The 14,501-nt window shown below is 30.7% G+C and overlaps 1 protein-coding gene across 1 annotated transcript; it reads right to left on the reverse strand.

Annotated features, from left to right (window-relative positions):
* Positions 1–993: 993 nt before the first annotated feature.
* On the reverse strand, positions 994–4,952 carry LOC120265866 (protein TOPLESS-RELATED PROTEIN 2-like). The gene is made up of 5 exons (XM_039273834.1): positions 4,885–4,952; positions 4,392–4,796; positions 2,078–2,217; positions 1,796–1,891; positions 994–1,130 (listed from the first exon to the last, which is right to left on the reverse strand). Exons 2-5 carry the CDS (start codon positions 4,540–4,542, stop codon positions 1,128–1,130), a joined length of 390 nt encoding a protein of 129 aa, XP_039129768.1. The 5' UTR covers positions 4,543–4,796; positions 4,885–4,952; the 3' UTR covers positions 994–1,127.
* Between the last annotated feature and the right edge of the window lie 9,549 nt (positions 4,953–14,501).

The following is a 14,501-nucleotide window of genomic DNA, read 5'->3' on the forward strand; positions in this document are numbered from 1 at the left end:
GGCGTGACACGCCGGGCCCAACCTGGTTCCAAACCGGGTTTTGACCAGGCGGGTCAACCTGCCGGGTCACGGGTTGGGAAAACCCCAACCCGTAACCGGCCCGTCTACGATGACGGGCGGTTACGGGTCATTGAACCGGCCCGCCGGGTCATTGAACTGGCGGGCCGGTTTTCCGGACGGCCCGTGCCCACCTATGATATGGACTACGTTTTTGGTAATTACCGTTGTTTGGTCCTCTCTCTCTCTCTCTTTGAGAGCTTTTAGACTGATGTGTAAATGATTATTTTCTAAAGGTTTTGTATAAAAATGTAACTATATTAATTTTGCCATGTTAATACACTACACCAAAAGAAGGTTTTAAAGGTGGTTTTCAAGCCCTATAGAGGCGGTTTAAACCGCCTCTATAGCTATAGTGTTGGTTTTTTTACCCGTCTCGTATCAAGCCGGCTCTACACTTTAGAGCCGGTTTATACCAACCGTTGGGGTAAATTTTTTTTATTGAGGCGGTTTTTAATAATAAGTGTAGAGGTGGTTATAACCGTCTCTATTGCTAAATTTTTTTTATTCCTCCACAATGGTTTTAGAGGCGGTTATAACCGCCTCTATAGTTAATAATTTTTTATTTCTTTTAAATAGTTTTTAGAGGCGGTTATAACCACCTCTATAGCTCATGATTTCTTATACCTTTCCAATATAGTTTTAGAAACGGTTATAACCGCTTCCATAGTTAATAATTTTTATCCCTCCCTAAAAGTTTTAGAGGCGGTTATAACCGCCTCTATAACTAATAATTTTTTATCCCAAACTTTTAGAGGCAGTTATAACCACTTCTACATTTGTTAACTGTATGTTAATTTATTTATTTACTAATAATAAATAGATTTATTTAACCTATAAATCAAAAACACAAATCTTTAAATACATTCAAAAATATCCAAAATTTAAATTCATTGACTTTCATAGACAAGTAATGAGCTCAAGTGGTATTTTGATTAATAACAAAATGCAAAGAGTTTTACACTATTTGTCTAGTTTTATTACAAAATATTTTTTTGCTTAACTAAACAAAGTAAAAAGCTTCATGCATCCTCTTAATCTTCGACTCTTTCGATCTTTAACCATGAATTCTACTACATAAAAAAACAAACAATATCAAATAAAAAACTATAATTCTAATTAAAATCAAATAAAAAACAATTAAATGCTAAACCTCTAAAAATCAAATAATGAACAAATATCCCAACAATTGAACAACATAGCATGAACAATGTCCATAGTTAAAAATCAAAGAATCTTTTTACTTTTTCCACAAAAACCTCTAAAAATCCCATCTCTGCCACAAATCTATTAGAACATTCACTTACATTGCAAAATCTCATCAAAAGAACCAAGATTTAATACCTAATCCCCATCAAAATTAAATTTAAAAACCAATGCGAACACTCACATAGCTCGAAAACCCAACTTTAGCAAAGCATTCTATGCATGGTACTGTTCAATTATTGAACTTTTATTTAAAGGAAAGAAACTAAAAGCACAACTCTCTCAAAATAAATAAATGAATAAAAGATATTTCACCAATTCAGAAGTGAAAGGCTAATGACACCAAAAATTAACAGGAGAATGTATGCCTCCAGTCAAGAGAAATATTCACCTTGTCTAAGTAAAAATATGTTCTAATCAGTCATTTAATATAACATCATATCAGTTATCCTATAGCAGGATGCCTTTAGAAATATCCAAAAATCAGATTAACCAAAGCAAAGTAATTAAGGCAGGTTTTAGAAGTGCATACTTGTGCATCTGCCCTTGAAGAGACTAGCACATTCATCATCTGGGAAAATACAAGTCCTGTGATCTTCTTCTGGTGACCTTTTAGTTTTGTTTTAACCTGCATGCATGCAGTAAACAAAAGTGGAGGGAAAAAAGAGCTCAGAAACAAGGCACAGAATAAGTTTATTGCCCCCATCAAACTTCTGACTGACCTACCAATTACTTAAATGAATTGAATTGTTAAATGTACACATACACAAATGAAAGAATACACACAATACTCAATTAAGACTGCTGTAGTTACCTCATCAATTCGGACATTATAAATTTGAATAGAAGAGTCATCCGTTCCAATTGCAATAATGTTATTATCTTGAGGATGAAATGCCAAATAAGTGGCCGCAGGGGGTGGTGCCATGAAAGCTGTCATTACCTGAAGCAAGACTAAAATGACAAATTCAAATCAGAGAGACAGAAAAACTGTTTGTTTAGTTCTAATATGATGAATATCTGTTTTTGCACAAAGCCCATCATCGATGGTCTTCTGAGCACTGCATGTTGCAGACTCTTACTCATTCAGGTGAAACAATGCATGATGATTTGAAAATTGCAAGAGTCAAAATTGTTGACCTAATTGAAAGAATACACCCATAAACAAACTTGAACATAGATTTACAGCTGCGTATCAGTATGGCATTCATAAAGAGAGACATATACAACATCTCTCAAAGCCAAGGTCAATATTCAACTTTAGTGTGCTTAAACACCAACATATTTTTATAATTTTCCGGCTGAGCAAAAACCCATACTTGGATCAGAATGTGAAAATCATGCAAACAACAAAATTACATTACAAAGTGGCTTTCCAAAATATTATTAGAAGAGTGAAAGGGGGTTAATATATATACCTTGAAGGTCATCATGTTGAACACAGAAACCTTTCCCCTAGAGGTAGTCATAACATGGAATTCATTCTTTGACAAAGCTATACAACCAGTTGATTCTTCAGTCATGTTGTTGTCACCAGTTTCATTAGACATGACAATACCATTTGTTGGTTGCCATAACTGAACAACTTGTGATTTTTCAGTCATGCTGTTGTCACCAGTTGATTCTTATGTATTTATTAAAAAAATTTAAAAAATATGTGGACTTGCAGGGCTGGTACTTCTAATTATAAGGATTGCAGGAGTGTAGGTATGAAAGTTCCTAACTTAACAACCAAACTTATGGCTTAGATTAATCCCAAACTTATGAAGTATCAACCTCTTATTAATTTATTTAGCCAACCTGACAATGATGATTGATGGAAAAATGACATGTATGATTGATGGCAAAAACATACATGTAAAAGCATAAATTATAAGCACAGCAACGTTCAAGTCAGAGAAGTTCACCTTAAACCATTTGCACTATATGGAAAACATGACTAGAAATGACACCAAACTGCAGAGCTGAAAGGTAGCAGCAAAATCATGACTGCAGAGATTATGGAAAACTTTACTAGTATAGGAAGCTACTAATAAACAAACCAACCAACCTCTATGAGAATAAAGGTAGGGCGCTTTGGTTTCCCAAAATTGATGCATGGCAAATCAGCAGAATATCTCAGCTCTACACCACGAATCTTCACAAAATAAGCAAATACTATAATTTCAGTAGACTGGACATCACAGTCACTATTCCTATTTCTCCCACTTCCCTACTTAAGGGTGAACCTGAAAAAAAAATTGAATCAATTCCCACGAAGTAAGAACAACCCTTAGACACTTGAATAAAAATACTAGGAAACTAGGACAACAAAGCTAACAATTAAGGACAAAAAATTGTACATAGACAAGCTAAACCAATTAATGACTGGTGGAGTTAATGCAAAGATCAACTGTACATTTCAAAGACAAGGAAGCTCTTATAGATTAACAAATATGTTTGCCAACATTTAGCAGTTTGAAAATACTAATGCTCTCATTTTTTTCTAGGTTTCTTTTTTAACAAACTCAAAATCCAACATGTTGTGCAGTTCCCAACATAAACGTGAAAAAGACAAACTCAAAATCCAACAAAGGCCAACAAGTTTAAGAAATATTTCAAAGTGTTAATATAATACAATATAACTAAAGTTTGCATCTATATGATCATCCAATTCTTACAGAAAGCATAAAATTGAATAAGTACCTCAAACAGTGGATTTATCAAAATTAACCAAAATATTCACTCCAATAACTTCACTTGTTCCACATTCCTTATCGATATAAATATTAACACTTTCTCTATTGTCTTAACCATTTCATCAACCAATTTAAATGCACATGATAAGTACAAGAATAAACAAATGTGTTCAAATTTGTATGCACTAAACAAGACCTGCATACTCACCATTTATTGTCATTCAAGCGTTCTACTAGCAAAATTAATCATATTTCAACCAAAAAAACTCAAAAATCAACTCAAAAACACACAAAAACACCCGCATCCACAACATTAGAAACCAAATGCCATCAATAATAAATAAGAAATTAAAAAAAAAATCCAAAGTAGTGATTCTGGTTTTTTTCAAAAAAAAAAAAAAAACCAAATAGCAAGGGGATGGAGATGCTATTAGGGATGTGGATTAGTACCTGAATTGATGGATATCATCATTCTAGTGTGGGCAAAGATCATTGGTGGGGTTTTTGGGGGTGCGTCGGCCAGGCGAAGGTTGATGGATGTGTCGAGCAAGAACATCAAGGTGGCGGCGGAGGGAAAGAACATCAAGGCGGCGGATGTCATCGCCGTCGAGAACACAGCACCGGTGGAGGGTTCCTAGAGGCAGTTAAGAGCGGGGAGAAAAGAGGACTAATAGCTGCCGCTAGGGCCGATGATGCCAACGATGGAGGCCTTGGGGATTTCCAAGCTGATTCATTTCAAGATCGCCTCTCCAGTCTCCGATCGCCATTCCAATCTCTCAACTTGGATCATGGCTTCTTCTTCTCCGATTCGTACCTCCATGGCGTCATTTCCCAACAATCGCTCGCTGGCTTCCCCTGCAAGGCAATGAAAACTCATCAGCTATGGATTCATGGTGAAAATTATGGAGAAATTTGGAATTTAGGAAGTGAATGAAGGGTTTACATGACGCCGGAGTTGAACCCATGAATCACGGAGAGAGAGAGAAAGGAATGAGGGGAGTGAGATGTGGAGTGCTTTAGTTATTATTATTATTATTATCTTATTGAGCCGGTTGTGTTAAACCGGCTTGAAAAGATGTTGGAAATTTTCAATCTCCCCATTAGAGCCGGTTTTCTTAAAACCCCTCTACATGTCTGCCTCTACAGCCATAAAATGACGTAGTGATAATGTCACAAAAGTTCTGAACTCAAATATTATAAATATTGTTATAAAAACTACTCATATGCTCTTCCACAAATGTATGACGTAAAAGGTTGGCACTTGGCATAACATCAAATTAACCCAAATTACCCCACATTCCACACCAAAGTGAAGAAGAAGAAGAAGAAGAGCCATCCTAACATCAAACAAATGAACCATCAACTAACCCTTTTATTTCCCTCTATTTCTTGTCCACCAAATCAACACACACACAAATTAAATCCCAACTCACCAAAAAAAAAACAAAAACAAAAACAAAAACAAAACTTATACAACATTAATTTATAATCCTGTTCAGTAATTAAACCCATACATACAAACACACACATATATATAGAAATATTTAGAAAAGTAAAATGACTTTCTAGGGTAATATATATATACTTATAAATATAAGTTTAGAAAAATAGAGGATGACACAGAAAATAATACTTTGAAAATTAAAACTTAATAATATTATATATATGTATGTATAAGCGAAACATATACTGTGGATGTTAAAAAGGAAGACAGCAGAAGAAGAAGATAGAGAGAGATAAACGTAGACTGATCAATGTGGAGAAAGAGCACGACATGTCTGTGAACAATTCACAGTGCTCAAAACATTATATTTGTTGACGTTTAGGTGAAAGGTTATGGGTGTTTATAATTTTTTTTTTCAAGGAAGGTGCATCTTAGTTTGGATGGTCTAGATCATAGGGTTAGCTTTTCGAAAGATAATCCAATAGCTTGAAACACTTTAAACACTAAACATTGTGTATCCTACTTCACACGGGTCACAAAAATCACTTTAGCAACATATGTCTCATAGTCGTTTGATTTAATTATACCGAGAGTGTAAATCAGTTTGGATGGTCTAGATCATAGGATTAGTTTTTCGATAGATAATCCAACTGCTTGGAACACTTTAAACACTAAGCATTGTATATCCCAGTTCACACTGGTCACAAAAGTCACTTTAGTAACATATGCCTCATAGTCATTTGATTTTAATTCTACGATAGGGTCATGATCCATAATTTCATAGTCATATTTTTCGTCTTTCCACAATTGCAATGCAACAAGGAATTACTATTATGGGGTCACCGTATTTGATATATCATTTTGAGTGTACATGACAGGTCATCATTGCTTTGTATGTTAGCCTGTCCTATATAGTAAATCCATGTAGGATTGTTAAACCATAATAATTGAATACCCAGTGCTTGTGGCCTTTGTCAAAATAATAATAATAATAATATATAATATAAGTAAATAAACTTTATTTTACAATATTTTGAATTAATTACATATTTATATAAATATTTAATTCATGGGCTGAAGAAACTAAGAAAGAGATTGTTATAGTAAAATTCACACATGTGAACCATTTCATAAAAAATAAAATAAAAAAATAAAAAAATAAAAAAAAATTATATAGAAACTAACAACAAGAAACAAACTCATATTTATTTAAAAAAAAACGAGAAAGTAGATATACCAAAGCATAGGATGTTACAGAGGAGTACAAGGGAGGACATATCCAGAAAAACAAACAAGTCCATGGACGGTTGGAGCTAATTAAACTGAAATGAAGCACACTAGGACTAGCTAGGAGAATACATAAATTCTAAAATAATATAATATAATTAATTATTTCAAGAATAATTTATCATAGAGTCTAAGGTGTGTATGGATCCATGGAATAATAATCGTTAGCATAATAATTTTTTGTCACTTTTTTGATTTCCTTGCAGACAGTGCCCACTTCTGTTTTCAGTTTTTCACCACGCTGGCTCATGTCCTCCAAATTCTTAATATGTGTCTTCAAATCTTCAGCTCCAGTCTTGATCTCACGCATGGCTGCAGTCTCCATGTTCTTGTTCACCTCAACCGATTTAATATAAACCTCCATATGCTCATGAACATGAGCTATAATGTCGTCGAGCTTTTTGATGGCTATGGGAGTTTGCTCCATAAGGTCTCTAATTGTGCTGAGTTTCTGAACAGCTTCGTTCAGTTCAACATCAGCGATGTCTTTCTTACCTTTACGGGAGCTCTTACACTCACTTAAAAGACCGCTAATCAGTTCATCCAGCCGCGCCAACGCCTTGTACACCTGGTCAAAAACCTGGGGCTTACTGATGATCACAAGCAACGCAGAGCCTACTAACAATGCAACGGTGACCACAAAGTTAAAACCATTCCAACCTATCTGACCACCTAACACCCAGCGGATCTGTCCTTCCAGGTCTTGCACTTCCTTTGAGAGTTTCTTGATACGGAACTCGTGGTGCTTGGCCTGGGGCTCTAGCTTCTCCTTCAAAGTCTTTCTTTGAAGCAAATCTCTTTGGCATTTATACTTTTTGAGAATCTCGAGGACGGAACCTTTTCCGAAGCTGTCGACTGCATTGAACAGGAGGTTGGCGATGGTTAGGGTTTCTTTGAGGTGTTCTTCGATAGAGCTGAAGAGCTTGTCGGTATTGGAACTTTTCATGAGGTCTTCTATGAACTTGAAGGTCTCCGTCTTGCTCATGACTAACTGTGGCGCGTCAGTGTGCATGGCTGAAGAAGACGAACTCTGTGGCGCGTCAGTGTGCGTGGCTGAAGAAGACGAACTCTGTGGAGCGTCAGTGTGCATGGCTGAAGAAGACGAACTCTGTGGTGCGTCAGTGTGTGTGGCTGAAGAAGACGAACTCTGTGGAGCATCAGTGTGCATGGCTGAAGAAGACGAACTCTGTGGCACGTCAGTGTGCGTGGCTGAAGAAGACAAACTCTGTGGCGCGTCAATGTGCGTGTCTTCTCCTCCTACTCCGAAGCATAAGCTTCTGCATAAAGATAGGATGCACCCCATGATTAATTCTCTTTCTCTAGTTGTGCTTGCAAAGCTCTGATTTTTGTAAGTGATCTGTTGGAAACTATGTCTTGACTGTTCTTTCAAAACTCTCATTTTTATAAGTGGTATATTGATAATTGTGCTTTTGTTAATTTTTTTTTTATAAGTGGTATATTAGTAGTTGTGTTTTTGTTAAAAATTTTTATAAGCGGTCAGATTTTAAATCACGGATGATGGATTCTTTTTTATCTATCATAAATCTCTATTGTTTTTAATGTCATTTGTTAACGTCAAAAAGTATTTATTATCTTTTTTTTTTCAAAATTACCCTTAACATTTTATTTAATTTTTCTTTTGAAATTAAATATGAGAGAGAAATGTAAAAATATAAATTAGAAGTAATTGTGGAAAGATAATTATTTTTTTTATAAAAATTGGTGAAATAACTAAGTTTTTTAGTATGTGAGATTCAACACGACAGATAAAAAAAAATGAGGAAGTAGTTGTGTGCGGATAGTTTTAATACCCTCATGCGAGCCAACTTTGTCACCCATTTGCTTCTACGCATGTCTTTACTTTTTTTTTTTTTGTTTAATGGCTATTTATCTATCTTGGTAAAAGAAAAAAAACAGGTCACGGTTTTTATGTTTTTGTTGGCCAATAATAGAAGCATGGTGGGGGCTTGTTCACTTCCTCCATGATGAAATACTAGTTTTTTTTTAAAAATGATTTGACTATCTTTTTTGCTATTTTTGTTTTTCTTTAGTGTTTTTATTTGTATATTTAGAAAATATAAAATATTATTTTTAAATTTATTTATTATATTTAATATAGTTCTACAACTTTTTAATAAATCACATTCAACTACACATTCTATTAAATCATATTTTAAATAAAAATATTCTTGCAATGTTAATATATATATATATATATATATATATTATAAATTATAAATTATCAACTAATTAAAATGTACACATAAAAGGAACTAGAGGGAGTGTTTCAAAATAGTTATATTTTTACAATTCCAAAACAAGATTTATTCATTTTTTTTTAATTTTACTTTTTTTTTAATTTATTAAATTATATAAATAAAAAGAGTAATATTTATATTTCCATATGAATATGATTTTATGAAAAAAATAATTTAATAATTTAATAAATTTTTATGTTAAATTTTTAAAATTTAATATTATATTTAATTCTTGTGTATTATTTTTAAAATTATGTATACTTTAAAATGGAGTATAATTTAGTCACCCGACAATGAGGAAATGCATAATATGGCAATTAACCATTATTAATTAAGTTAACTAGTAATTGCCTAAAACTCTTTGGAAATATTTTTAATGCACAATTGGGCTTCCCAAATTTGGGTATTTCTAAAAGGACTTTTCCTTTTTTAACAACTTACTTTTTAGTACTTCTAACATAATACGTTGATAGAATGACCATAAATTTTGTAAGCAAAAACACATAATATTAAACGGGAATGTGAAATATTAAATAGAAAAATAAATATTAAGCGAAAAGCTAATATATTAAGTGAAAATTTATATGATTACATGTAAACATGTAATATTAAACACAAACTATAATTATTAAGTGAGAAGTAAATATTGTAAGATAAAATAAACTGAAGGATTGAGCTATAGTGACGGAAAAAAATGTACTAAAAAATAAGAGTTGTCTAAAAAATTCAAATGTTAGAAGAGCTATTTGAAAAGTTTTAAAACTTACAAGGGCTAAATATAATTTTCTCTTAAGTTAATGGATAAAAAGGAGTTTGGGTTTTATATTTATATACACAGCAAACTAGCCTTTAATATTTTTGGGTTATTATATTTATTTTGTACTTCCTCAGGTTCATATTAATAGTTATATTTGAGGAATTTTTTTTTTCAAATTATTTATAATTTTCAAGGGTCTCTACAAGCGTTTATTATTATTATTTTTTTCTAATTTTACTTTTTTTTTTTAAAGAGAAGTATGTGCATTAATAGAAATAAATAACTCTACCATTAGTAAAAACGTCTCATCATAATTTTTGTTAGATTTTGAAAATTTTAATAATAATTTTAATATTTGTGCAAAACTCAAATTAATTATTAATATGAAACCGAAGGAGTAAGTGAACTAAAAGTAGCTATTGGAAATGTTCACACACATAGGGCAAATTTGTTGAATGGACACTGTATTATAGTCATGTTTTATTTTGAGTATTAAGCTTTAATTTATATCATTTTTGTTATTCAATTTTAATTTATATTCACCTGAAGGATATCAAGGGGAGTTTTAGGAAAATCTGATGATATGTGCTCAACACCAGTTTATCGTATCATTTGCATGCACAGATATAATATAACATTAAAAAGAGTCATGTGACCATTCTTATTGACATGCCATATACCATATTAACCCTTTTAAGCCATCTTTTTAACTTATCATGTCCATGTCTGTAAATGATGTGGCTAAATATTATCAAATTCTTTTCAGAATTTTGTTAATATTTTTTATTAATATTTTTTAATAAACATCAAAATGGTATAAATAAAACTTGGATCTTAAGAAATGAGAAGGAAAAAGGAGGGGTTGCTACAAGTTTTAAAATAATTAATTAATAAAAATTAAATTTTTTTAATTATAAATACATTTTTTTTACAACAATAAGTAAAATATAAGAAAAATAATTAAAATTAATTAATATATCAAAATTTAGATTTCTTTATGATTTTGACTCAGGGGCGGCTTAAGATAACTAAGGTTCTATAAATTTATTTAATAAAATTTTAGAATAAACCCTCTAATTTATTTAATAAAAATTAAATTTATTTATATTTTATTTTTATAAATACTTATTTGAGATGCTTGTTAATTTGTGAATAAAACTCAACAAAGTAAAAATCTAACAAGAAAATTGTAACAATACAAAAACTATAAAAGCTCTTATTTATAATTTAAAAAATAAATATTATATTAATTTTAGAGAAATAAATGCATGAAAAGCCATTACATTGAAAAATTATTAATTAAGCATTAAAATAAAATATTTAATATTTTATTGTATTATTTTAAAATCTAAAAATTAACTAAGATTAAATTAGATTGATTAAATGTTAAATTAAAATATTTTTGTATTATGATAATTATTGGTAGTCTTTCAAAATTTGATTTTTTTAAATTATTATTAAAAAAAAATCTAAAGATAAAGATTTTAAAAAAATAAAGGGCCTAAAGAAATTACTTCATTCACCCTACCTTTGAATTGATATTGTTCCAATTTATAATTGTAAAAATATAGATAATATTTTAAATTAAAAAATTCTCATTTGCAAAGACATATGTATTTTAATAATTTATCTAAATTCAATTAAATAATTTTTTAAAAATTCAATTTTTATAAATTAGTTACATTTAAGATCATAGTAATTACAAAATAAAATGATTTTTAAATATTTTTGAAAAAATAATAATATTCATTTAAACTTCTATATAAATTAATCATAATTAAAATTATTTATTACTCAATCAAAGCTTTATTACTTCTCAAATCTCTAAATCAATGCACATTAATCAATTATACATATTTTTATAAATTTTCTCAAAATATTTAAAAATAGCAAACTCAACAAAAACATCTAATAAATAAAAAATAAATAAATAAACAAATCAAATCATTCACCTGAAAAAATAAAAATAAATAATAAAAATAATAAAAATATATAAATATAAAAAATTAAAAATTAATATATATATATATATATATATATATATATATATATATATATATATATATATATTAAAAAAATAATTAAAAGCTTTGAAAGGTTGTCGCTCCGGCCCTGCATCCATGTATACACCACGTTTTTGAATGATATATTGTATTTAATGCGTTTCACTAAAGAGCGTTAAATGTAATGACCTGTAGTCTATTTTTTGTAGGCATAAATTTAATGTGGGCCGTTCTATTGGTTTGGTCATTCAAAAATTTAATGTGGGCCGTACTCTTAGGCTTGTAAAATTATTTGTGTGTGTATGTTTGTGAATTTAATGAGAGGAGAGAGCCTTGAACTTGTGAGTTGGTGATATGTTTTCAACTTTTCACCCGGGAACTAAGTTTCATTTTTATTATTGGAGTACCCTAATGTTATACTTAGAGGGTTCATTTTGGGGGAAGTACATTAAAGTGGAAAAGTTGGAATTCTTTGAAAGGGCTAAAGTGCTATCACTTTTACTCTCTCTCCGTTTTTTTTAGTTATTATGTTTTGGAGTTTTTTTTTTAATTTTTTTTACTTGTCACATTAAAAATTTTGTACAATATTAAATAATTTTTTTTTTAAAATTTAACCTTTAAAAAGAACTCGAGGGAGTAAAGTTTATATATGAGGCTTCTAACAGGTACTCCGTCCGTTTTGAAAAACTAGTTGTTATAAAATATTCTAAAATGGTTGTAGTTTTACAATATCAAGACAGTATTTATTTATTTTTTTTTCAATTTACTTATCTTTAATTTCTTAAGTTATATAAATGAAGAAAGTAATATTTATAGTCCCAAGAAAAATATATAATTCTAAGAGAGATAATTTAGTTATTTGATTGATTTTTATATTAAATTTTAAAAAGTTTAATGCTATCTTTAATTTTTGTGCAACATTACATGTTTTTTTTTTTTTTGAATGGAGAGAGTATTAAATTAAAACTTTTAAATATTAATTTATTATAATAAATAATTATTATAATTACAATAAGGCTTTAAAAAATCGTAAGGATACAATTAGAATGAGGACCTCGTAATTGGGGCTCTAAAGCGGTTACTTCACTCACTTTATCCGCTTTACCCCTTGAGCCATTGCTACTTATATGAAAATTAAACACTTTAGCCCCACTAAAAAGAAAATCTTAAAAAAAGCTCATTAATTCATGGATGAGGCATTTATACAATGTACTCTCATTTTAGATGCTAAAAAAAAACAATTTATAAAAATCATATTTATCCTATAAAATAAAAATATGGTAATTGCCAAAAACTCCTTCATAATTTTTTTTATGGACAATTACCCCTCTCAACTTTTAGTATCCTAAAAAAACCCCTCTTTTTTCCTCAACTGATTTTTCAACCCATCATGCATCAAACGGATAGAAACATTGTCAATTAAAATTTTCATGGACGATATTACCCTTGCATGGGAAGTTGTGGACAACCACTATATAGTGCAAAATGACCATAATGCCCATTATGTAACCACTTTGGCACTTGAAAAGAAAAAACCAGAAGATAAACAGGTTTTTTTGGGTATTCATCTTTATTGGCGAAACTTTTTTCCTCTCTTCGGCCTTTCATCTACTTGCAAGAGAGGATCCGCACTTCTTTCCCTTGTTCGCCAAGCGTTTGATCCCCAAGGATATTGTGTTATGGAGAAAATAGTTACGGGAAGCAAACTTCCTTAGGACTTATGTTGTCATTCCTCGAACATAAAGAGGTGAACTTTGCTCCCCGATCATTTCTTTTCTTCTTCTTACCGAGTCTTGAATGCATTCTTTAGCTTTCAATACTGACCTTAGACCTCCGCTGTCAACTTAACTTATTTCTCATGTTGATAAGCTTCTTTCTTTTTCTAGTTTCCGATCTTCCTTCTTGCTTTAGAAACTATGGATTCCTATTCAAGTCTAGGCTCCAACAACGGAAATGGAAGAAGGACCACCTTCGATGGATTCTGATTTCAAGTCCTTGTTCAATGTTGATGGGTCACTGGGCTTAGAATAAATCATTAAGAATTTGTGTTATAGTTTTACATTATATGTTAATGCATATCTGATTAAGTTTAGTAGTTTCTGTTTAATAGTTTTTAGTTTCTGTTTATGAATACGCTTTTTACGTTTAATAATAGTTGTTTTTGTTTAAGTTATCTTGTTTCCGTTTATCAATCCTGGTTTCTGTTTAAACTAACACATTTCCGTTTAATAGTCTTGGTTTATGTTTAACAATAGTTTTCTTTTGTTTAAATTACCTTATTTCCCATTTATCAATCCAGGTTTGTGTTTAAGCTAACGCGCTCATTCATTGTAACATAGATCACATAAAAACGATCACATGTCAAGCAATAACAACCATTCAAATCGATTCTAGCCAAAATCAAACAACCAAAATTACTAACAAATTAATAAAATGATCCAAAAAAGATTCAATCTTCAAAGTCAAATACCAAAACCATCACCAAATCAATTAAACAAAATAGAAAAAACATGAACAAGAAATTTAGGGAATTTGAACGTAAAAGAGTTACCTTTTCATAGATATATGGATCAATCTCTCTGGCTCCGAGTTGAATGAGGCGGCCGAGAGAAATGATGCAGCTTTTGGCCTCCGAGGTTTGTAAAGCGAAGGATTAAATGCTCATTTGCATATTACCCCCTCAAATCCTCTCTAATTCTCAATTAATTCTTGTTCACAACCTCTCTCTCTTTCTCTTTCTCTTTCTTCGTTTCTTTAGTATTTAATGCTCATCTAATTTATCAGCTTATTTGCATATTATCCCCTCAAATC

Source organism: Dioscorea cayenensis, chromosome 7 (genome assembly GCF_009730915.1).
Source record: "Dioscorea cayenensis subsp. rotundata cultivar TDr96_F1 chromosome 7, TDr96_F1_v2_PseudoChromosome.rev07_lg8_w22 25.fasta, whole genome shotgun sequence".
In the NCBI taxonomy this organism is placed as follows: domain Eukaryota; kingdom Viridiplantae; phylum Streptophyta; class Magnoliopsida; order Dioscoreales; family Dioscoreaceae; genus Dioscorea; species Dioscorea cayenensis.